The sequence below is a fragment of the Chroicocephalus ridibundus genome, chromosome Z, assembly GCF_963924245.1.
Source record: "Chroicocephalus ridibundus chromosome Z, bChrRid1.1, whole genome shotgun sequence".
In the NCBI taxonomy this organism is placed as follows: domain Eukaryota; kingdom Metazoa; phylum Chordata; class Aves; order Charadriiformes; family Laridae; genus Chroicocephalus; species Chroicocephalus ridibundus.
Window position 1 is genome coordinate 3,736,366 of NC_086316.1, and position 24,482 is coordinate 3,760,847.

The following is a 24,482-nucleotide window of genomic DNA, read 5'->3' on the forward strand; positions in this document are numbered from 1 at the left end:
CGTGGCGGGGCGGCCGCCATTGCGGTGGCAGGTAGGGCAGCTGCGGGGGGGCGGCGGCGGGGCCGGGCGCTCCCCTCTCCTCCCTTCCCCTCCCTTCCCCTCCCTTCAGCAGCGGGAGGGATCGGCGGGGCGATCCCGACGGCGGAGGACGGTCCGTTCCACCCGCACCCGCGGAGAATGGCCGGCAGAGGCGCCGGCTGCGGCCTGCAGCCGCCGGCCATAGCGCAGCCGCCCGCCGGCGGTCACCTGTACCCCATGGAGGGCGAGGGGCCGGAGGAGGAGGGCGAGGGGCCGGAGCTGCGGCCGCGGGGCAGGGAGAAGGTGCGGCGGAGCGCGTCGAGGGACAGGCTGGATGACATCGTGCTGCTGGCGAGGGATATCCGGGAGGGGGACACGCTGAACGCCATCGCGCTGCAGTACTGCTGCTCGGTGAGTCCCCGCCGCCGCCGGCCTCTTTGCCTAAAAACAACATCGGCTGGAAATCAGCCTCTCGTTTCGCTCGTGTCGCTGCCTGGCCCAGAGTGTACGCTTTACCGTAAAAGTCGCGGTCACGCGTGGGCCCTCATCCCGTTAAGGGAGGGGGAAAAAAAAAATCCTGTATTTGCGAATTTGGCTAAATAATTGTAAGCAGAAGCAGGTTGTACCGTTGGGAGCTCCCCGCCATGCCCCCAGCACTCCCACCAGGCTCTCGGACCACCCTCCCTCTCCTACCTAGGAGTTCTGTAATTAGTTAATTAGTGAGTGTTCGTCCTACCCACCGCTTCTGGCTGGCCAGCAGTAATTAAGGCTTCCGTCCTGGTGGCTGTCAGCCTGTGCGCATATCCAGTCTTAAGGGGAAATCAGCTGTGTTGGCGGACTGACTGCTGGCTGTGCTGTTTTCAGGAGGTCAGATTTAGTCAAAATTTAAAATCCCTATTTACAGGAGCCTTGCTGTCACCTAATACTTACAGGCAGAAATAAAATTAGGGGCCTGCTGTCGTCAGCTTAGGTACCAAAGTCTTGATGTAACTGTGCGATAATCATGACAGACCTTAGCCTTTTTCAGCAATTCTTGGCTTCAGAACCCACTGCAATTAGGTATTTTGAGCAGGGTTACTAGATCAGCCCTCAAACAAGAAATAAACCATAACTCAGTTGCTCTCGTTCTTGGAAATTCATGGAGAACGTGGAAGAGCGTTCCAGGGCTTTAGGCAGAAAGCATAACTTGTGTTGGGGTGGAATCACTGAGGTAAACGCTCCATTTGGCAGTGTTTTATGCTCATCCGGTCTATTTAGGGTGGTACATGTAACAAATACACTGTCCCAGGAACCCAAACACTTTTTAAAGTTACAAGTTTAGTACAGGCAGTAGGCACAGATTGCCCTAAGTTACTTTTTCTGGCCATTTTTGTGTTTTAAGTGGAGGAGTCCCAGCAACAAGGGTCTCTCGGCAATCTTGTCTTCTGTCTGTAACCTCTCCTGAGGCAGATGGACAAGAGGACAAGAAGGATATGAACTTGGGTACTTGTGCATCTAAAATAGGCACAATTCCTGTGTGCTTTACCTGGTGTTGCAAAAAACCTACCAATTTTCGAGTACTTTGTTATGGTGAGGTTCGTTGTGGCTCTACCTCCCATGTTGAGGGAGTTGCTGTCTCAGAATGAAGCTGCGAATTCTCCAAGGGTACTTAAATCCCTGTAGAGTATTTCCCGTTAGACTCCAAATCTGAACTTTGTGAGAGCAAAATGAGATTTGTTTTGAGCAAGAATAGGGAAAGGTGAGAGCTCACTTGATGAGGGAAGATGAGTTTTAAACTACGCTTGGTTCCTGCTTTAGCCCCCAGAAGCAGAAAGACTATCCAAACTACAGCTGTGGCTAGATGAATTGGAAGCTCATAATTTTTAATATTCCTTACTCAGAAGTTTTCAATTTAATTAGGAACTCACAGTAATTTACTTCATTTGGAAACACCGAGGTCAAGTCCCATTCATTTCACAGAGACAGTTGCTGCTGGCAGATGAATATACATTTAGTGAACATACATGCCTGCAGTGACTTTCAGTCTTCCTATCTTAAGTGAGGAGGTTTGTTACCTCGTAATTACATTCTTGCTTTAACAGTGTTCAGATTTGGTCTTTGACCTCTTCTCACTTCATACTGTTTGAATGGGTATGGGTTTAAAAAGGAAAAAAAACAAAACAAAAAAGGCCCTGCCTTTGTTTCATTGGGGAAGAATTGTATTTCTGAAGGGTGTAGTACTCTTATTTAAATAAGAGTTTCGGTTCAATGGAGCTTTGATATTTAAACTGTTGTTTTTATTTTTAGGTGGCAGATATCAAGAGAGTTAACAATCTTATCAATGATCAAGATTTTTTTGCCCTGAGGTCTATCAAAATTCCGGTGAAAAAGTTCAGTGTATTGACAGAAACACACGTCTCTCCAAAAGGAAGACCAGTCCTTCGGCCTGCTCAGTGCTCCCCAGAAGTGCAGGAGATGTCACCATCTGATAAATTCTCTGCTAATGAGACTGCTGGCAACTTCTTAAAAGAAGTGGATCGAGATATAGAAGAAATAGTGAAGTGTAATGATACAAAGCGAGAGAATCTTAATGAAGTTGTTTCTGCCTTAGCAGCCCAACAGGTCTGTTTTGAAACTGATGGTAAAACTAAAAAATGCAAGGATCCTTACTATGGAGCAGATTGGGGTATAGGATGGTGGACAGCTGTAGTGATTATGTTGATTATTGGCATAGTAACTCCAGTTTTTTATCTCCTGTATTATGAAGTTCTAGTGAAAGCAGATGTCAGTCACCATTCTACAACGGAATCTTCCTATTTGCCACAGCAGCATCAAATCAGAAACAAAGACAAAATGGAATAAATCCAGCAAATAGTATAAATGTTGATAATCAAGATCTTCAGCCTTAACAACGGAAAAACCCCAGGCAACTGTTACTCATAGACATGTAACATAGCATTAGATAAAGGGGAAACCACAGAATGCAAAATGCATCTGGAACCCAGAGAAAATGCGTACTGATGTGTGACTTGCCTTTATGGGCAGTGTTCCAGTACAGGGATAGTTCTGTGGATCATGTAATCTCTGAATATTTCAATGCAAGATTGGGATATAAATTAAGGTATAAAATTGTTTCTGAAGCTTTGCACTTTTTTCTATTTTGATAGGCATATGTTTTTTAATTAATGAGTTGAAAATACGTAGTTTGAACTAACACATGAGGAGCCTCACTTTATGTTTTACAGCCCTAAAATGGGCTTTTGGGGATATAACTTTTAAACATCTTAAAGTATTTATAGAATGCATAGTACACTTGACATTTTGATATCAGGTTTACAGTTGTCAATTAAAACTGCGTTCTCATAATTTTATCTTTCTTATAGAGTAAGATATTTTTTTTAAAAACCCAATCATTCCATAATCAATTGCCACTATGAAGTTCTTTTAAAAAAGTGACTTCTGTAGAGGCAGTAGCTAATACTTAAGCTGGAATCTTCAGATCTTGTGCCTGTGTTCAACACCTGTGTTCAACCCATTCTTTAGTACTTTTCAGTATAGGCAGTTGGGTAATTGGTTTTCTGTTAGGTGATACTGTGCCTCATCATGGTCCAGTTGAGAGTCTTGTTGAAACTTCACATCCTTCCATGGTATCCTACTGAAAACTAACAGGGCTGGACTGCACTTCTCTGGTCAGCTGTCTGTAGAACAAAAGAAGCGCAGATGTGTGGCACCTTGCTGTGACTGCTTCAGTAGCATTTATTTTATGCTATTGGATTTTCCCCTCCAATTAATCTCTGTTCAGGACCAACAGATCCTTCAGACAGCAGTCATGTGGGTCCTGAGTGTGCTAGTGGTCATGTACCCATGAACCTCAAACACTAACTTTTTTGTGAAATCTCCTAGAAAAGTTCAAATGAGATTCAATGGCTGCTAGCAAGAACCTCAAAATTGCAGCAGAATAGACCAGTTGCAGCTTCAGACTTCTTCTTGACGTCATACTGTGTTCATCAACCACTCTGTTCTTGAATGTTTCACTTGGGGTTTCATGAACCACCTTGTTTTTCCCCTCTTTTCTTCCCTACCTGAAAATACGACAAAATAAAAAAATTCTGGACTCTTCCTACATAAAGGAGGAGGTACTTGTGTACTCAGAATATTTTTAAATAAAAACTGAGATGCTGCCTATAATTTTTTTTTTTGTTATATTTGCCTCTTGTAGTAGGATTTCCATTGCTCTGTTCAAAGTACCACTTGTTACCAAAGCCCAAGATGACTGACTGAATAGGACTTAAAAAGAGAGAAATGGAAAAATATCACTATTCCTTAAACTACTAGTATAAGCTTTCTTTGAGTGTCTTGATTAAGTATATACAGTATAAAAAAAAAATCTGATAAAGTGAGCGTTTCCTAACTGTTGGGTGTATTCCAAAGTGCTTTATCAACTTAAATTTTGAAAGAAAAGACTCAAGTCCCATCTATTCTTGGGGCATCTATTGCCTGAAGTGGGGCAAATATTCTTCACTGGTATGCTAGGTGTACGAACATGAGTTGGATAACTTTTAACGTATTATATTGAAATCGAAGCGGGTCAGAGCTTAAAGGGAACGCTGTACAGCTGGATCTGTGAACTATGATCTGTGGCTCTTGAACCCTTTGATCAAAGTAGTATCTGTGGAGATAGTATGACTACTCATAGTTTCCACCCTAGAAGAGGGATTGCGAACAGGCACGAACTTCATGTTTCACATAACACTTGTTTTCAAAGATAATAGTTTCAAAATAATAGTTCTTTCCACAAAAAGAATATGCTGTTAACACAAGCATGAATACTGGAGTACCAGTTCTGGGTAAGGCTGTATGAAAAACTGCATTACAAAATAATTTATGGTGGCTAACGTGATACAGCTTCTAGGGCTATAAAACTTTAAAAGGTGACTTGCTCGAGTCAAGATGACAGAGCTTTGGCACATTAACACAAATGTCTTCTATTTGGGATCAAAACTCAGTATATAATGTGTCAGTTCTAAGCTGCAAGCTTGTTTGCTGCTGCTTTCCCCTTTGTTCTATTTCTGAAACCTCAACATTTTTAATGCATTATCCTTCCATTTCTGAAGAAATTGTCAAAGAACATGAAATTAGCTATTGTGATGATGCAACATAAGCCTAATTTGCTGCCATGAATCTGAACTGATGGCTATTAAACCGCCATCAGTACAGATGTGAACATAACTTCAGTTGTGGTTTGACTGTCAGGAAGGTCTCTATCCTGTCGTACCAGTAAAGGCATCAGTGGTTAACTGTTGCTTTTTGTCCTGTAGTTACACAGCTGAATAGTTTTCTCGCTTATCTTGGGCTTTGAGCTTTTACCGTGTTGGAAAGCCTGTGGCTTACTGTTGCCGAGTTAAGTGCGATGGGCCTTTATTTGCCTCAGGATAAGCAGTCATTTGAAAAACACAAAGGGATAGCTGTTTTATTGAACCGTACTATACTCTATTCAAGTGCCTCGCATGGTTTTACTGTTTAATTATGTAGCATATTTTTAATTTAAAGGGTTAACTTTATCAGAAGATGTAGGAGGTCTCTTTCCAAGACTGGAGGACTTCAATAGTGGGGATCTACAAGCATTAGCTGGCTTGGCTTTCTGCAGGTTGCAGGGATCTTAACCGTTTTTTGCCCAAGTATAACACTGGGCAATGCATCATCACGTTTCAGCCCTGAATAAACAGTGTAACTGCTCTGTATGGAACTTAAATCTGACTTAAGTTAAAATCTCTAAAGTTAGTCTTTTAGAAACTGACTTGTTTAAAAAAAAACCCAACAAAAACCAAAACAACTGAGTGGTAAGTCATGTTTTAGATTAATTGCAACACATTGTTGATCAGGAAGTTGGTTTTAAATTTAAGTGCATATTGCACTGTTGGATCATGTAACAGGTACATGCTTTTAATCTGCTATATTTTCGAGTACGTTGTTACAAATAGTCTTTGTATAATTATTTTATAAAGGCTGAAAATACAACTTTGTAAAATAATCCTGAATGAGGATGCAAGTCTTATTTTAAATACTTCTGCTCCTCTGCTTTTAGAAGAACGTAAACAATATATGTAAAATAAAGATTTTATTTTAGACTGCAGTGGAAGTGGTGCATATAATGTATTCTTAGCTGTATATACTTTGCATGTTTTATTACAGGAGGCCACTACTTGTATTTGTTTTGGCTAGTTTTTATGTATGATCTAAAATAAAAATCCTTGGCCAACAAGTATTTTGTTGGCAGTAGCTGCATATAGCATTCATATCTAGCATACCGTAACTGCAGCCTTAATGGTTTATCCTGTGCGTGCCTTGTAGAACTTGGAATTTTTCTGCATAAAGTTCCAAGAACTTGTTAGTTTTGTGAAATGAGGCTTAAGAAACAGGCATGAAAAATTGCGATCTTCCTAAACACTAAAAGCAGTGCCACCTTCTGTGAAGTAGCAACGTAAGTAGCAATAAATTCTAAGCAATCAGAAAATCAACTTATAAAAACAGCTGCAAGTGTTAGCCTCTGGAACAGCAGAGTCTGATTTCAGAAGTGCCTTCATTGCGGAACTCTGCATGTTCATAAGTGTTGGACTTATTTCCCATTGTTAAACTAGTTCTAGAGGGTCCATCCTACGACTCAGCAGTTCCTTCTGAAGGACCGAGGTGACCATAGTTCAAAGGTCTGAAAAAGACCTCATTTCTGCCAGAGTACTATTTCTCAACAGTACAGCAGAGAGGCAGTTGTCTATGCCATCAGCAGCATGATGAATGAAGAAAGTCATCAGTCTGCTACAAAATAAGGTATTGTATCTGTTCAGGCAAGCCACAGCTTGTGGCCAAATGGTTAACTAGGGCAGTAATGCTCTTCCAGTGTTAATTCTGTAGTTCTGTCTTTGACAAAAGCCATCTATTTGCATTCCTTGTGTGAGAGGCAAGGAGTCTCAGTTACCTTGCACAGAGGGAAACAGCTAGTAGAAGGTAGTACCAGTTACATTCGAGGCAAGCAAATTTAATTTTCGCCATGCTTACCTTGTTCACAACATCTGTCTTCCTCTTGTGTATCACATGCAAGAAACGGGCACACCTGTTCAGGAAACAACTGCTGGCAAGTGTGATGTTAAAAGAAAATGATCACACAGAATACATTTCCTATGCAATGCACCAGAATGTTTATTAAACGTTATATAGCTATGAACGCTTCAAAATAAAATTGGTATACCTCTGAGGTGTGACCTGTATAGCATTTTACTTTAATTTCCTTTACATCTGTCATGAGTTTTATCAGAACACTTGAAAGCTACACCTTAAGGAACAAATTCCTATTGCATACAGAAGTTCACAGAATAATGCAGTACTGTTTCCCAGTCAGCCGTGAGATCAAGTACTGCTTGACAAAATGCCAAACTACAAGCAAAACTTCCGTACTTTCTTTTGCTGATAAAATAATTGGTTTTGTTTTAAAACTGTTCGTTCATTAGACCTGATAGCAGCGCTAGTTATCAAGAACAGAATGTTTTTAAAAAGTTAAAAAAAAAACACAAAAACCTAACCTTGGTCAATAGTAATATAATAACACTGATCAAAAATAACACTGATCAATATTTTGTATTGTCAAAGGACAATGGGAAACAGAGAATGCTGTCATTTCCTCAAGTTTCTAATCTCAGGAATAAGGTTTCTACACTATAGCTGTTGGTTCTTAAATAAAATCCGTGTTCCCAAACATTCTGGTTTTGCTATTCTCAGCATTCTTGCCTTGTTTTCCCAGTTAAAACTTCATGCATTGAAATACTTTACCACTTTCTTTTCCTACATTTTTGGTTTTTTTTGGTATTGATTTGCTGTCTGTTAAGTTTCTGTCTTGTTTGTTCTGTAGAAAAGTAAATAAATGCATTAACAAGTACATGGATAGCTATCACCTGCCATCTCACTTAACAGCTCTGTGAGGTAGGAGAGTTGGTATTGCCTAAAGAGGCAGAGAAACTGAGGTGAAGGACTGAAATTCTCTTCACTAATCGGTGTGCCACTGGTGAAAACCAGGATTCCATAATTTCTCAGTCTTAAATTCTGCCATGTATTCTTTCTAAATTATCCTTATTACTTACACTGATTCATAAAGGTAATGTAACAACACATTGTTAAATATTACAGTCCCTTCTTCACAAAATATGGGAAATAATAAGTTCTTTTAATTAGAGTAATAGCTTACCAAAATATTCTCATTATGTTATCTGTCCATATTACTAAGGTCCTTTCAAGTCAGTTTATATTAAAGTGCTTAGTGGTCAATTATTTTCAGTCACCTGAATTCAGAAATTACATAAATTTCTTCAGAGAATTCAGCTGCTAAATATGAGCAGCTTATGTCCACAAAGGCCATAACTTTTTTTGCTGCAGTCATCAAGAATTTCACTGTTATTTTCAAGATTTGACTGCTAAAGCATAGAATTAACTAGTGCAAATGCTTAGGCACAATTTTGTTTAAAATGCATACATTATTCTTCTGTGCAGAGGCAATACAATGGCTTAGAGCTTACTCCATCATTAGGCATTCCAGAGAACCTTAAATAGGCATCTGTCTGCAAAACATTTGGCAAAAGAACAAAACAAAAGATCCCATATCCTGTTCTACAGTGTAGTACACTTCAAAAGAATTGTCCAACATGTTTTTGGAGAGTATACTTAAAACGAACAGAGCTCAAGCATTAGTTCTGTAGATACTCAGCCTACCTCCCAAATTATACTTGAAGTAGCGTAAGGCTTGAGGAGTGCACCACCTAGCAACAGCAGCTAATATGTTGCTTCATCCATATTGTCATCACTGCCAGCACCAAAGTCATCTCCATCATCAAAATACGACGAAATGTAGTCATTTTCCTAAACAAAAGGGAAAAAAAATAATCTATCACTACATCTGTGGAGGAGGCAATTTATGAAAGAAACATGTTTTAACTGAACTTGAACACCCACATTTTAAAACAGTAACAGGAGTTTTTTCTTATTTCTTGGGAAAGAAAAAAGAAAATACTCTAATGAAGTTCTCATATCTATGAAAGAAGAGGCATTAGTTTTTTATGTAAATTTTGTGCCCTGCTTTAATGATGAAAATGAATACTTCTATGTATTGATTATGGCAGGACACATTCCTGCTTGCAAGATCTTTTTTCAGAGCTCTTCGGGAGTAACAAATCTGAAACACCCACTCAAATTAACTACAAACAATGTAGTGCAACAAAGAAAACTGATGTAATAATGCCTCTCACTGCAAGTCTCCCTCAGTGCCAGAGAAGCTAGGGACACTTCTTTGGCTGACAGCCAACACGCTACTCCATGAGTGGGATCTGACTGTGTAAATAGGAAAACTGACATTCTACCTCTTCATGCTCCTCTTCATCATATTCCTCTGGTTCTTCAGCTTCTTCATCATCTTCACCTTCTTTGTCTTTTGTTTTGTCTTTCTCATCTTCAGATTTTTCTTCTTCATCATCCTTCTTTTCCAACTCCTGTCACAAGGCAATCTCTTTTACAAGGTAATCCCACGTTACAGCAACAGCACATCCTCCACACAACCAAGATGTTATGCTGCAGTTAACCGCACGACAACTAGCATAATGATGCTGTGCAAAAGTTTTTTGTTAATATTTAAAACAACGTGATGTGAAACACAAGATCTTCGTAAGGACTTACTTGATCAAGCATTAACCATCGGACCTGAAGTCTAAAAAAGTATGTCTTCTGTAATAAATTGAGATGATGATGTCCTTTACCACCATTAGAATAATTGTCAGTAGAAGACCATGTCATACTTCATAAAGCAATACAACATCCTGTATATAATAATGTATCTGCACCAAACAACTGATGGATCACCAAGAGAAAAAATATAGGCTGTTTCACCTTTAAGCTTCCCATTCCCACATGGTGGGTAGTTGCCTCCAAGACCAGTCACATTCCTCCTGTTTCTCTTTCTGTATGTTTTTTCCCTCTCAATTTATTAAATGGTTTCATTTCCAACACCAGTAGATTAGCAAAACAGCAACAGATTTAAACGCTCTGGCACCAATTCCTTCTTCAGTAAGTTCTAACAGTAGCTCTGCTGTTCACCATTAGCCTACATCGCTACCCAGTGAAGAACAACTGGTCGTAGTGTTCAGAGTCAAACATGAGCAAAGAAAATAGTTTCTCCACAGCCAGGCTCTATCTTTATCCTCTCCCCTGTGCTACCACATTGCAGAACAACTGTCTGTTAGAGAAGCAAGAGAAGGCCAGAAAAAGGCTGATCTGGTTAGTCCATTTGTACCAAAAAACATACTAAAGGTTTCATTTTCCTTCAGCAATTTCTATTGTACAATTTAGAAACAGTGTGCACATCTTACCTCAATTTTTTTCAACACATCCAGATTACTTTTAGGCTCAGAGCTTTTTGCCTTTTTTGGTTTTGCACCTGCTGAAATAAAATATATTGCTATTATTTTTTTAACATGAGAGGACACAAATTCTCTGTTTTACCTGCTTGTAAGAGCTTACATCTTGAGCATGCCATGGAAAGCCCATGATGTCTGTACTAAAATTGCGTTAGACTTTGAGCTACATTATTCATGGCGGTGTAAATGCCCCATTTATGTAAGTGATGCCTATAGGGCCAGTCTGAAATTCACTTTGAACAGACAGTTAACTAATTTTGGCCGAAGCACGACATTCAGCTTCACAAAATACTTTTCAACTACATACCCACAATATGTTAAGAAGCTAGACTAAAATTTCAATGGTTATTTTTCATCATCTTGAAATAAAAAAAACTCATTAGTGTTACTAACTTATGCAACGGATTAATGACAGCTGGGTGCTTCAGATGGATAGGTAAAAAAGGCAGACAGCAGTTTATTAGCTCCAGAACAGTAGGCATGGTTACTGCAGCTAGATGGCTTTTGGAGCACAGTCGGCTCTCATCTCATTAGTCCACAGTGCATATTTCCACCTGCCTCTTGATTCACGAACATAACCTTTATGTTACTTAAATTACTGCCTACAATCTTAAATCACCCCTAATCTTAAAGTACTCCCTACAATCCAACCTCATTATGCTACTTAACTATGTGGTGGATCGAAGGTCAAACATAGCATTCCATATACCCAGGCAAGAGCTACCTAAATTGCAGCACCCTAAACTAAGGTTTCCCCAATTCCAGGAGTCAGTTTGAACAGCAAGATGAGGAGAAACAGAGCTCTGGAGTGAGAGATGTTTCAGCATTTAAAGCGCTCCATTAGACGTCCTGTTTCCACAACGTAACCGTCTTTTCGCTCTCCTGCTATATCCAGCACGATCACATAAAACTTAGAACATAGGGCTGTACCTAACACAGACTAACTCTTCTCAGCAGAGTAAAACTGCCTGTGTGAAGTGCCATATTGGTGTAGCTACACGACTTCTGATGGACAACGTACCCTCAGACAAGCTAGCTTAGGTAACTTGCACCTTCTTTATGCTAGGCTGCACTAAGTGGTTATCAGAAAGAAAAACAGTATGCATTGATGGAGGGGTATCCTTTCTTGCAGCAGACAGTAACCCAATGTGGTTATGTATTTTATCATATACTCAAGCCCAATACTCAAGCAGAACGCTAAGAGCTGCTAAGAAGACAACTGTATTTTGTCAAAAGTATTTGGTACAAATAACCTTCAGTTCACTTCAGTGTTTTGCCTAGGAGGGGATTGTGTGACAAAAGCACTGCGCAGAGCTGAGCGGAGTCAAGCTGCTCTGTAATAACACAGGAACAACGTCAACGCAAACACATCCAGAATGAAGTAAGCTTTTAAGTAAAACAAGTATGATTCAAAATTACCATCTCTGCAAAAACCCCTGCAGGCTTTTAGAGACAATGCCTATAGAACAAATAGCCTGCAAATGAAAGCAGACATGCAAGATCTTTCCCTAAATGCTGGTCATCTCTGGAGCTTATCACAAAATTAGACACACTAACCCATTGTTAGTAGAACTTCATGCAAAATAGGTCCTTACACCCATGTAGCTTAGAGGTGTGAAGCAATACAATTTAATCTTTCCAAATAACACGTTCCTTAGGCTTAAATGCATACATCTGATTGCTATGAACATATGCATACAGCTGGCCTACAAGAGCTGAACCCGGTCAATGCTTTGTTTTTTGCGGGTTTTTTGGCAGGCACTGCTGCTATCTAGAATGCTGTGGTCCACAGACAGGGGTAAGTGTGGGACAGATGTGGAATTCTACCCAAAGTTTTGACACTAAGAAGGCAGGTGGTCAGGTCTTAGGTTAAAATACTCAGGGAAACCAGAAAAAGGAAGGTGTGTAAAAATGACGCCGTCCCTGTACATGTAACTGTGTAGTGATCCCCAAACCATGCCTGCAATCTATGAAGGTGGAAAGGTAGGAAGCCTGTTTGAATTTCGGTGCAGATTCTCTCCACTCCCTCACCTTTGTTCCACTCAACTAGAAAGTCTCTCCTAAGATGGCTGTCCTCAAAATACAACAAAGATATGTACCAGAAGGGCTAATGATCAGCTATTTACAAACCTCCTGACTCATATGACTTTTGTATGGCCTCTGTATCATCATGATTCCCCCCCAAAAAATAAAACTAGGTTATTTTTACTATTTTTTTAAATCAAATCGAATTCTGGTGGTCAGATGATCACTGCCATTACAATTCAGTAAGAAAATGTACTTTTAAGAGCAAACACAGAAACGGGCACAAAAGAAAGAGGAAAAATCCCCCACAGTGAGCAGTGATTCTCTCCTTGTTTATGATAAACACATTATTGTAACAAGGAATAATAAATCAGCATTTATGATTTCACTGGATCTTGGGGAGGTAACTATTGCATCCAGGCTTATAAAAGCCAATGCAGTTTCTTCTTTTGGGAAAAAAAAAAAAAAGTAGGTATGTACTGGTTTCTTCTTTAGAGATTTTGCAAATAAGTATTTCATTTCCAGTTGAATCTTGCAGTCTACCTTTAGTACTGTAATTCTCAAAGACTCTCTTAAAAGGAACAAAGCTTCCAGCTGAGCCAGTCTCCATGACTACTGCACATTTCCATTTCTTTTTCTATTTTATCCTTGAACTGAAAAATGACACATGAAGGACTTGGACAAAGAGAACACGAAAGTAAACAACTATATACAACAGACAGCTAGATACAGGAGGCCAAGTGTTATTTCACATCAACAGAGCAACAGACTTTTATGGAGAAGTTAAAATAACACTCATGCATACCAGAAAACACTTTGAAAAACAAATACATGTATGATGCTGTGTAATAAAAAACTCTTTTCCTGTAAGAACAACCAATACCAGCTCCAACTGCTGTTGAAGGATCTGGTTCACAATTCTGCAGAAGAAAGCTGAAAATAAACAAAAAAAGTAAACCCAGGGAAAATAGAAAATAACCTACATTAAATCACATGTAAAACGCTTAAAAAAATGCAAAAGTCAACCAAATAATAAACAAGATAATTAAGAAACCCAAAACATAAAGGAAATCTCAACAGCCAGCTATTCATTGACTAGAAGGGGGAGTGTTGACTAAAGATACAAACTTTCAGAACAAAAAGTTTTGTTATTTTTTTTTCAATCTTTCACTATTACATATCTCATATCTTAATATGGTACACCAATACCAAAGGCAGGAAAGGAAGATAAATCTGTTCCAATAAGTTAAAATATCCTACAGAAGCAAGGCAAAAACCACAAAACCCAGTAAATTATTTCAAAAAAATCTGCCAAAAGCCCTGATTATTCAGACTAATTAACACTTCTACCATCTTTTTCCCCTAATCAGCTCCACTATGTCTTCTATCACTCAACTAGTGTGTACTAAATGCTTCTTAAAATTATGTAATATACCTTTTTTGGTCTTTTTCTTTGGCTTCATCTCTCTTGGGAGTCTTCTCCAATCTGTACAGAAGATAACTTTAAAATATATGAATGATGACTCACAGCAGTAATCCTCCCCCTGCCACCCACCAAGGAAAGACAGGGGCCCATGTTATGCTCAATCCTATTTACATGCATACCTAAGTGTTTTAGCACACAACAGTTCTATGGAATTCTAGCTGTACTTTCAATTGAGGAACTGGTGTAAGGACTGGCATTTCACCCACTTAACGACAACTGGCAAAAGAGCTGAAGTTCAGCCCTTCCAGTGGACCACATGCCCTTCAACTTACATTCTATGATTAAGCTGGCAGTAGTGAGCTATACAGATACGGTTGTGTAAGTTTAATGTTATAAAACGCAGCTACCCGTGACTGAGACATCAGGCTGGGTTATTTTTAGTAACATCAATGTTTGCTCCCAGTTCAGAAATGGGATCTCCATGGGAAAAGGAAAGCTAGAGTGAGAGCTAAAGCTTGAAAATCAGTTGTTTCAACTGCGTAAATAAATTAAATTAGATTCCCCTCCCCCCTTTTTTTCCATCAAAACCATACTTTGCCTACATCTGAAAACATGCAAAGGGTGGCATAACCCTCATCAAATAATATGTGACTTAGTAAGGATTTGCATGTTTGCATACTTTTTTATTCCTTGAAAGATAAAGAATCAAACATTTAAAAAGCAAAACATTTCACAGGTTAATAAAGAATTAGCCTTTGATAATCTCAGATATTACCTGGGGTCCATGCTGCATGCTCCTTTTCAATGTCCTGGTACTTTTGACTGTACCTCTCAATTGCTATAGAGAAGGGTACAAGGAGTTATGGAACTCAGTTAATTAAAAAGGTAATCCAGACACTGTCCTTGACATTTTCCTGTAACTAAACATACTGTGTATTTTTAATCCCACATTGAACACTTTCTTGTGCTGTTGTCAAATACTTAAAAAACAGTTTAATGTCACTACTTTGAGCAGTTTTCATGGTAATTCTCAGGACTAATCATTTGCTAAGTACTTGCAAGACCTGCATTTTACATCCCCCCTACAAAAATGGCAAAAGCTTCAAATATTGCTTTGCATTTTTGGGGTATCTCCTTTCAATCAAAACACTTGCCTTCCCCCTCAAAAAAAAACAAACCAAAAAACAAACAAAAAAACCCAAAAAAAACCAAACAAAAAACCAAAAACCCCTGCAAAATTATTATAATTTATACTTCTATGCTTGGAAAGCATAAAAAAAATTAAAATGCAGATATAGTCAGGGAAACTATGCTGAAACATCAAATGAACACTAAGTCTTCTACTCTTCAACAGTTTCACAATCAAACCTTTGCTACAAAACCCATGTCATTTATCACCACTGTGCTAAGCATGAAGAGTATCCAGAATTCCCAGGTCTCAGAAAGCTGCCTCCCAGACTGATCATGATCAACTCCCAAGACTCTAAGTACTTCTGCAACAGCAAAGCTTTGCAGCATAACACAGATGTGTCCTAAACAGCAACAACACCTTTTAGTCCATTTACCCTCTTTTCAGACACAAGAACTAAACTGAGAAATGCATTGTAAATAATACAGTAGTGATATAGTGTAATTAAATCCACTTACACTGCAAAAAAACTTTTTTGTACAACCACTAATGACAAAAGCAATATCAAAACTTAAGCATTTTTAAATCAGCCCCATTTTTTCTTACCAAATTACTGTGTCAAACTGCAAAAGCCATGTAATGCAAAATTACTGATTCTGATTGCACTAATAACTCATTACCCAAACAGGGAGACTTTTTGTAGGTATTGTACAATAAATGGTAACAAAGACAGATTGTGACCTTTACAGTCAAAGAATTCTAACATACTCACCAGAGAAAAGGAAGAGAGAAGGAAAACATCTGAGACGAAGCTCGATTTTAAACTTAGTTATGACAAATGCAAGCTGAAGAGCTACTTAAAACTATGCAACAAAGACCTTGCATTTAAAATGGCAGTGTCTCAAGGGGCATTTAATGTAGGTGGCCTTCACAGATGCTATAGGAAACTGTCAGCACAGAGAGGGAAAGGAAGTAGTAGTTTTGGTTTCAGCTTGAGGGTCTTTAGGGAAGAACTAATTGCTGATGCCATCTGTAAAAAAGTATGTCTGACTGACTCTCGCCACTCACAGCTAACGAACCCACTGCCAAGGTGACAGTCACACAGTCATAGCAGATATACCTACAGGAAAAATATGCATGATTCATAGCTTATGAAGTGAGGAAAATAGAGAACTTACTATAGAACATGCCTGCTACACACCAAAGTGAGTGTTGAAATGAATGATGAAAATCTAGCCTATATGGCACACTAACACATCAAAATTGTGAGGTAGTATCAGACGCGGCTTTCGTTTACTACCTGAATAATGAAAGAAAGATAGCTAGCTCAGTTCTAATTAAAATGCTTCCTTTCTCACACTTCAAAGGAGCATTTGGCTCACAGATGTTGTGCTGAGGGTTTAAAACAATCCATTTGCTCTTATAGCAAAGCCAATTTAAGAAGTTTCTGTCTGTCTCTTAGTCCTACCAGACATTTTGATGAAATAGAGGGGAGAAAAGAGCTGTAAACCAGATAACAGAAAAGATCAGTTAAAAGTAGCCTACCCTGGCGGAAGAAAGTGATTTTCTTAAAGCTAGGCCACTTCTGCCACATAATACAGTCCCAGAGACAACTGCATACTGCGACTGAGATGAAAGCAAGCTTTTTAAGCTGCAGACCACCACTGATGTAATTATACCCCACTTCTCAGATGAGGCATTTTTGTACAACTAAAGGTTAAGTAAAACATTACCTCAACTTACCAACTTACCCTTAGGGAGATGATGAGAACATTTGAAACGTTATTTGAGTCTATTAAGTGGCTGTCTACCCGCTTTCCCTGCAACTGCCAGTTTTTGTAGAAAAACAGTCTTCAAAGCTGGCAGTTCTACTAAGGAACATACTCAGCAACAGGACAGATCACTGCATCTCAGAAAGAAGGCTGCAGAAACAAAGATGATTTTGAGGTAAACAGTAAGAACTATCACAAGGCCACACTGGAAAACAGAGACAGGATATTCTCATACGGTGACTGGTTCCTTGGAAATAACCCTGTCAGGATCTCAGGCATAACAGTTTTCTTTTTTTATGCCTCAAATAGAAATAGCAAACTTCAAGCCTGACAAAGATCAAGAGCACAGCAAACCTCTAGTGAGATGAGAATCCAAAGAAACTGAAATTTGTTTACGCAGAAGATGAAAGAGGAGATGTGATAAAAGAGTAATTTGGAATTCTTCTGCTGTCATAATGGGATCTGGAAATGAAGATAAGACCTGTTCTCCTTGCCTCATAACCAAGGTTTTACCTGGCCGCACTGTCAGGGTCCACCCTGGGCCGTGCTCCTGCTGCACTACAGCTGCCTGCTGCCTCCTGGTGACTGCTGGGCTCCAGCTGCAGGTCAGAGGAAATTTTCTGCCTTTTGTGAGCCACAACATCTGGTTGGCAGTGTGTTCACTGCTCACACTGCAGAGTGCTGCTCCATTTTTAACAGTGCTTTAGTACAAGAACAAGTGGACAATCAGTAAGGTGTGTTAATTAGTGTTACATTCAAAGCCTAATAATAAAAAAAAATTTCAAACAGCCTCACACACTCTAGAATTCACCACTACACCATGAACAAAAAATACCAAAAATTTAGAGGGGATGTACCTGTATCGTATCGACATCATTAATATTTGGTCAGAAAATACTCTGATGGTTTTGGGGTGTAAATTAAACCTCACATTTTAGAGTTCAAGTCAGCTCTCATTATTCAAAATCAGCACAAGATAGAAAGGAAAAGATTATTTAGTGTTTGGCCACTTTGGATTTCTTAAAATTTTTGATAAAGCTTTTTAATGACTGCCTATTGCACTAACTAGGCCTAGGGTCTGACACATGTGGCATTTTCTAAGATGATGTATTTCCTGCTTTCCTGTAACAGCACTTGCCATTTAAACCATTCAGAACAAGCACTTAGGAGGACGATAGAAATAGGCGAAAATCACAAATGAAAAGAACCAATCCTGACTGTAATAACCTCCTGTGACCGCTAGATTTAAAATACCCCCACAACAAGGTAAACAGACATTAAAGTCTTTCTACCCTGCTCCTCTTTCCTTCTTTCCCACTACCCCAGTTTTCTGACCAGGAAGCTTGGATTTCAGCAGTATAATGATGTATGACTGGAGGCCAAGTATAGCAGAGCATTTACTGTTACCACACAATAACAAAGCGGTTAATTTTTAATTACGTATAAGCAAAAGACATTCTTAGGTCAAGTGGAATAAAATCAAGCTTTGGATTCTAATCTAGCTCTGCTTCTGATGCAAGCCTCAATAAATCACTTATCCTCATCTCAATCTTCATATTTCAGGTGACTTGTCAGTAATACTTATCGATCTTTCCTGAATGGACTTAGGGGAAAAAAATTAGTACCTTTTAGAACGTCCGGCTATTAAATATAACATTGATTATTTTAAGTATGTCTTTACACAATTAAAATGGAAGCTAAACTTCAACACTGGTATTTACTACAGATTTCTTTGCTCCATTGCAAAATTTTCAGGGTATTTTAACATGTAGAAATGCCTGTTTTGCTTGTGTTGGTTAGCATATAATTGAGAAAACTGCATATAGTTGGTCTAAATGTTTCTTACTGTATATCAAATGGAATAGATCTTTGATACCTCTCTCTTTCACACAGGAGTTGCTTTCCAGCTACAGCACTTGTAGGTGTGACCCACAACTTCAGTAAGTGGTTAAGTAGAAAGATTCCCTATTATCTTAAGCTCCCAATTTTTATTCCTCATTATCAGTATACCATACATCTTCAACACATGCATTTCACTACATCATCCTCCATGGAATAATAACTACTGAAGATATAAGTAAAAATAATACATAAACATAGACAAACCTTCACGATCATCTTCTACTGCCAAAAAATATGGCATTTTTTTCATAGTTCCTCTAAGATCTTGTTTTAAGGCCAACATGTAATCTTCGTCTTCTCCTGTTTTCAGAGGCACTGGCTTATTGTCTGTACTCTGTACAAATTATGTTTATTATTTATAAGGTCTTAATATCCATCAAATGTACAGGAACACTAACAAAAGCTACAATTAATACAGCTAATCACAGAAGAGTGCAACTATGCATTATGCTACTTCACAAGTGTACTTTACTGCATTCTGACATGCGTAACTGTGTTTGCAACTAAATTCATACCTTTTATGACTTCACTGTATCTCTCTGCAAAAATATATCAAGAAATCAAGAAAAAAAAGAGTACTAAAACTGTGAAATAGTCACTTGTAGACATGCTGAGCTCTTAATTGCTAAAAGCAGTTTTCCCCAGCCTAACTTGCTCAGAAACCATTGCTTCTCTCTTCAGTCAGAGTAGCGCTGGCTTTAACCTACTCTAAAACAGCATCTTAACTACATTGAGTACGATTACTCTGAGTAACAGAGACACCCTTTCCACGACTATTGTCACAGAACAGGTTGTGTTGTCATACAACCAGGTAGCAGACATTTCCGTTTGCGTCAGTTGAATTTAAATGAATTGTTAAGGTTTGGATTTTGGGGTTTTTTTCTGAACTATGAATCTTGAAATTGGGAAATGTAGGGTAAATAAGCAAAAAGAGCTTTAAAAACATACACAACACTAGAGACAGAGGCAGAGTTACAGCATGGATGTTGCTTCTCTCACACGACAGATGGTGCACAATCAATACCTGAGTGGTAGGTTGCAAAGCTCAAAGTGCTATCACAGTCCCAGAGCTGGATCATGAAAGGAGCTTACTGCTTCCAGCTACATTTTCTAGCTGGCCAACATTTTAATTCACTAATGTTGCTGATGGTAAGCTGGTGCTCCTTAATTGAGTTTTAATTGCATTTACAGGAATTCCTAAGAACTCAGAACGTATCTATTAGAAATATGCAACAGCAACAATTCACTGCTTAAAATAATTTCACTGCAAGTCAGTCAACAGCTCTAATATACTTTTGGTCACTGCCCAATCACTAAATCTAAATCTTGAAATTTTTATTGATCCTAGTTACTGGGTTAACTTTTACTTTTTTGAATGGCACTAGTTTAATTTAGTCCTGAAACTTTGTTCACAAAAGGAAGAAACCATCTTTAACTCCTCCATGGTGTACTTTACATATACCGGGGCTAGTAATTCTCCTACAAGGCTGATCCACGGCTGACTGTAACCGCAGAAGGTTTAGTTCACACAGAATTCAGTTTCCTTGTGCTATCAAGCAGACTGCCTCATTCACATTAGGAACAATTATAGATGGCTTAGCATCAATGAAATCACACAACTTAATTGTAAAAGTGGACTAAGAGGATACATAACACCTGGTTCAGTAAGTCAAAACCTTGGGTGAAATAACTATTCAGCGAAATCTCAATATAGCGCCAATTATATGTCAAACTTGCAAGTTCTGTATCATATCATGCACCTTGATCAAATCCTGACATAACTGGGAAGTTCTTGTATATAAAACTGCAACACTGTAAGAACTACTTTTCCACCTCAAAATTGTTCAAGCTTCCCTGCATTCCCTGCAAAACGCAGTCAGAAAATGCTCTTTCTTCCCCTTTAATTTTTGAATGCATCCCAAATGCCAAATCTCAGTTAAGTTTCCTTAATTACACAAAATAGCTTTCAGTTATTTTCAAATTATTTTCAAGCGCTGACTACTGAGGTACAAGACAATAATCCAAAATCTTTGCATCAGCAGTAAATTTCTAAAATCAGCAAATCCATTCACAGCTTCAAAGACTAGTGTAAGTTCATTTAAAAAAAAAAATCATGTATCCCGTGTTTCCATTACTGTAATGTCCAGAAAACCAAATAATGATGAGGACTTTAATGAACGAACATCTTGCAAGCAATCTAGTTAAATACTGGAGAAAACAGTTAGCAGAGGGACAAGAAATAATAATAAGAAAAACAATTATTTACATTAAGTACTTGAAAACTGACCTAAAGTGCTTAGCATTGTTCTTATATTTCATTACATTATCTAAACATAAGAGTGAATACAGTTTACCTGAATGCAGAGAGTGTGGTATAAGAAACTTGCTGTACTTACAGGAAATGGTGGTGGAGGCTGACACATGACATCAGGCAGAGCTGCACCTTTAGCAAAGCCAATAGCCTCAATGTTGAAGGTAAACGCAGCCCGTCCTCTTCCTCTACCTGACCCAGCCATTTCAAGTTACTGAAAATATTACAGATTTTTAGAGAGTTATTTTTGTTACATGTATTGCATGCATATATATATTACCTATCAAATTACTGTCTAACAAAGACTACAGTAATTTTAAAACAACTCTCAAAGATCATTTGAAATAGCAAGACATTTATAATGCCCATCTTAGGTTCTTCCACATACTATTAATTTGGCAGATGCCTAAAATCAACTTCATTCCCTCATTTCTGTTAGCCACCTCTGCATGCCTGAAATAACGTCCTAATCCAGGAATTTTAAGGAAATTAATCCTAATCGTTCCTAATCCAGGAATTTTCTTCTTCTAAACCTTAGACGCGCTGATTTGAGTTCAGTCAGGGCAGAAGAACCAGAAAGAAGATAACAAAACAAAGAAACAAACAAAAAAGTTCAAGGGCCTTGAGTGTTCTGTGAATACATTTTGCAGTTTGAGCTTTCCTCCAAAAAACAGTTTGTCACTTGTGGCTTCTTCAGATTATCAATATCAATTATCAAATAATCCTTCAGATTATTTTTTTCCTTTATCTTTGTAACTAGTTTTGGGTACTGATAAGGAGACAAAAGCAAAGAGGTTCAAGATAAAAGCACCAAAGGATTCCAAGCTAACTGCTGATAAAAGGAGGTTGTTTCTAACTAAAATATTTCACCATGGATATAAAAGAAAAACAGGCTGCAAAACTATCTTTACAGTCACATCTCACCACCTTTACTGTTACACCAATCTTCATCTCAGGATTGTATGGGTTGGCAAGTAAAGCAAAACATGAGGAACACATTTTTTGCAGGGAAGATGTCAAGAAATGGGACGCCAGAGAAGCCAGGCTGAAGCAATGTGCTACTGCTCACTCCCCAAGACTGTGTAAAGATCAATTCAAGGCCCCAGCCCAGAAATCCCACACGCTGTTTACTGTTAATTGCAAGGCAAGTGTATTGCACCCTACTTGGTAAGAAGGTGTCCGTTCCAGACATACTGCTGTACCTCTGTCATCACATCTATTCCCATCATTGGCATGCAGGTGAGATAGCAAGTTCGAACAGGAAATATGGAACCATGCAATACCTACAGCTTCTCATACACTTGTCTAAAATCACAAGGAATCCAGGAGAGAATTATGATTAGGAGCAAAGAAGTGCATACTTAAGATAAAGATCTTTCAAGATTCCCTCAAATGCAAGCAATGGCCTTTTATTAAGTGCTAGTGAGAAACAGGCTGATGCAAGTATTTTCCCACTTATTATTTTCAACAGGAATAAGCTCTGTTTGGATAAAATAAAATCACATCATATATTTCCACATCACCTGGCAGTACAGAAAAGCGTCTAAAAATAAGCAGAAAGACCTAAATAAATCATTTTAAGAAAGACAACAAAGCAAAAGCTAAGCCTGAGTATTTAATTAGCTGGAAATAAAAAATAAATTTAAAAAAAAGAAAAAAGAAGTAGCAAACTTATTTGAAAACAGGATGAAAAGCAAGATGTGAGCCTGGCAGAATGGAGAAAGATAAAAGATACAGTAAAGCCCCAAGCATGAGCAATTGTATTATCTAGGTGGGAAAAAAGGGAACCAACAACAGAGGAAAACAAACAAACGAGTTAGGGGAGATGTCCAGCTAGCAAGGAGAGGCACACTGTTTGCATTACATATAGTGAATATAAAGGTCCATTTTTAAAATGCTGCTTTAAAATTAATTCTCCTAAGACTGTCTTGAAATACCGCATTAGTCTGATGAGAAGTAACAAGCTTTAAAAGTAGTGGTATTTCAACTCTGCAGTTTTACTGAAATTTGTGATGTTTTCAAGCATACTGGCTTAGAAGGTTTATGTCTACTGACACCATAAACTGATCTGACTGATGGAGAAACTGTGAAGGAAAAATGGAGCTGTACAAGCATGCCAAAGTTACCATGATAACTTGTGTTTTGGCTGACACAAGGGATGTCCAATGGAGCACCTGTGCACGTTTCTGTGTTTATGGATAGTTTGTGTGTCATTTACTCTATAAAATGAGAAGGCGAAATTCAGATTTAAGCTTTTAAAATTCCTTCACAACTACGTACGCTGTTGCTTGGGCAGTCAGTCAGGGGAAGGCTGCAGAGGACTTCAGGAGAGAAAGACCCGTGGAAACAGGGTCCCCCGCTGGCTGGTGCGATGGTGGCGGGTGTGATGAGACTCAGGCGAGCTTTCACTATTGTAGGTGTTGCCCCTGAAGGTAAAAGGGTGAAAATACGTGTCATGATGGCCACAAGCCCTTGACATCGGGAATACCGCCCATCAGCTCCTCATTGCCCTCTCCTGCTCCCTCTCCCCACACTCTCCCTCCACCGCACCACCACCCCCATCCCGAGCTGCCAGACACCCCCAGAGGCTCCCCCTGCTCCCTTCACCACCTTTATGGCTTCATTTTCCCCACCACAGACAGGTCTTGTCCACCTGCCCTGGGAGGCGCTCAGCCCTGACGTGACAGGGGAAGGGGCTTCAACCCCTCCACACCCTCACACATCTGGGCCCCCCCAGCCCTCTCAGGGCTCACTCAGGGTCCCCTCAACATCCCTCAGGGCCCCCTCATGGTGCCCTCACACCCCTTCAGGGGTCTCTCAGAGCTCACTCACCTCCTCAGGTGTCCCTCAACCCTCATGGCTCCCTCACCCCCTCTCAGGGCTCCCTCACCCCACATCTGCCCCAAGGCTCCCTCAGGGCTTTCCCACCCCCTTTAAGGACTCCCTCACACCCCCCCCCAGGAGCTCTTCACAGCTCCCTGACGCCCCCTCAGGGTCTCTCACCCCCCCTCAGGGCTCCCTCACCCCCCTCACCCCCTCTCAGGGCTCCCTCACCCCACATCTGCCCCAAGGCTCCCTCAGGGCTTCCTCATCCCCTTTAAGGACTCCCTCACACCCTCCCCAGGACCTCTTCACGGCTCCCTGACGCCCCCTCAGGGTCTCTCACTCCCCCTCATGACTCCCTCACCCCCCTCAGAGCTCCCTCACAACCCTTCATGGCTCCCTCATCCCCCCTCACCCCCTCTCAGGGCTCCCTCACCCCCTCTCAGGGCTCCCTCACCCCACACCTGCCCCAAGGCTCCCTCAGGGCTTCCTCATCCCCTTTAAGGACTCCCTCACGACTCCCTCACACCGCCCTCCCCGGACCCCTTCACAGCTCCCTCACGCCCCCTCAGAGCTCCCTTACCCCCTCTCAGGGCTCCCCCGCTCGCTCACTCACCCGCCGCCGCGCTCCGCCCGCGGCTGCCGCAGT

The 24,482-nt window shown here is 39.8% G+C and overlaps 2 protein-coding genes across 2 annotated transcripts; one reads left to right on the forward strand and one right to left on the reverse strand.

Annotated features, from left to right (window-relative positions):
- The first annotated feature begins 20 nt into the window (after window positions 1–20).
- Window positions 21–3,977, forward strand: LYSMD3 (LysM domain containing 3). Its single transcript, XM_063320971.1, has 2 exons — window positions 21–429; window positions 2,305–3,977. Exons 1-2 carry the CDS (start codon window positions 178–180, stop codon window positions 2,857–2,859), a joined length of 807 nt encoding a protein of 268 aa, XP_063177041.1. The 5' UTR covers window positions 21–177; the 3' UTR covers window positions 2,860–3,977.
- A 2,275-nt stretch (window positions 3,978–6,252) lies between these two features.
- Window positions 6,253–24,452, reverse strand: POLR3G (RNA polymerase III subunit G). Its single transcript, XM_063320972.1, has 9 exons — window positions 24,417–24,452; window positions 23,291–23,436; window positions 21,096–21,224; window positions 18,904–19,033; window positions 14,672–14,734; window positions 13,906–13,956; window positions 10,398–10,468; window positions 9,396–9,524; window positions 6,253–8,898 (listed from the first exon to the last, which is right to left on the reverse strand). The coding sequence occupies exons 3-9, from the start codon at window positions 21,213–21,215 to the stop codon at window positions 8,812–8,814; spliced, it is 651 nt and encodes a 216-aa protein (XP_063177042.1). The 5' UTR covers window positions 21,216–21,224; window positions 23,291–23,436; window positions 24,417–24,452; the 3' UTR covers window positions 6,253–8,811.
- Between the last annotated feature and the right edge of the window lie 30 nt (window positions 24,453–24,482).

Excerpts from the sequence above, each read along its gene's own strand:
- LYSMD3 (XM_063320971.1), top strand. The coding sequence starts at position 178 with ATGGCCGGCAGAGGCGCCGGCTGCGGCCTGCAGCCGCCGGCCATAGCG. Across the intron at positions 430-2,304 it reads CGCTGCAGTACTGCTGCTCG|GTGGCAGATATCAAGAGAGT; the intron begins GTGAGTCCCCGC and ends TTTTATTTTTAG.
- POLR3G (XM_063320972.1), bottom strand. The coding sequence starts at position 21,215 with ATGGCTGGGTCAGGTAGAGGAAGAGGACGGGCTGCGTTTACCTTCAAC. Across the intron at positions 13,957-14,671 it reads GCATGCAGCATGGACCCCAG|ATTGGAGAAGACTCCCAAGA; the intron begins GTAATATCTGAG and ends TCTTCTGTACAG. Across the intron at positions 9,525-10,397 it reads ATGTGTTGAAAAAAATTGAG|GAGTTGGAAAAGAAGGATGA; the intron begins GTAAGATGTGCA and ends GCCTTGTGACAG.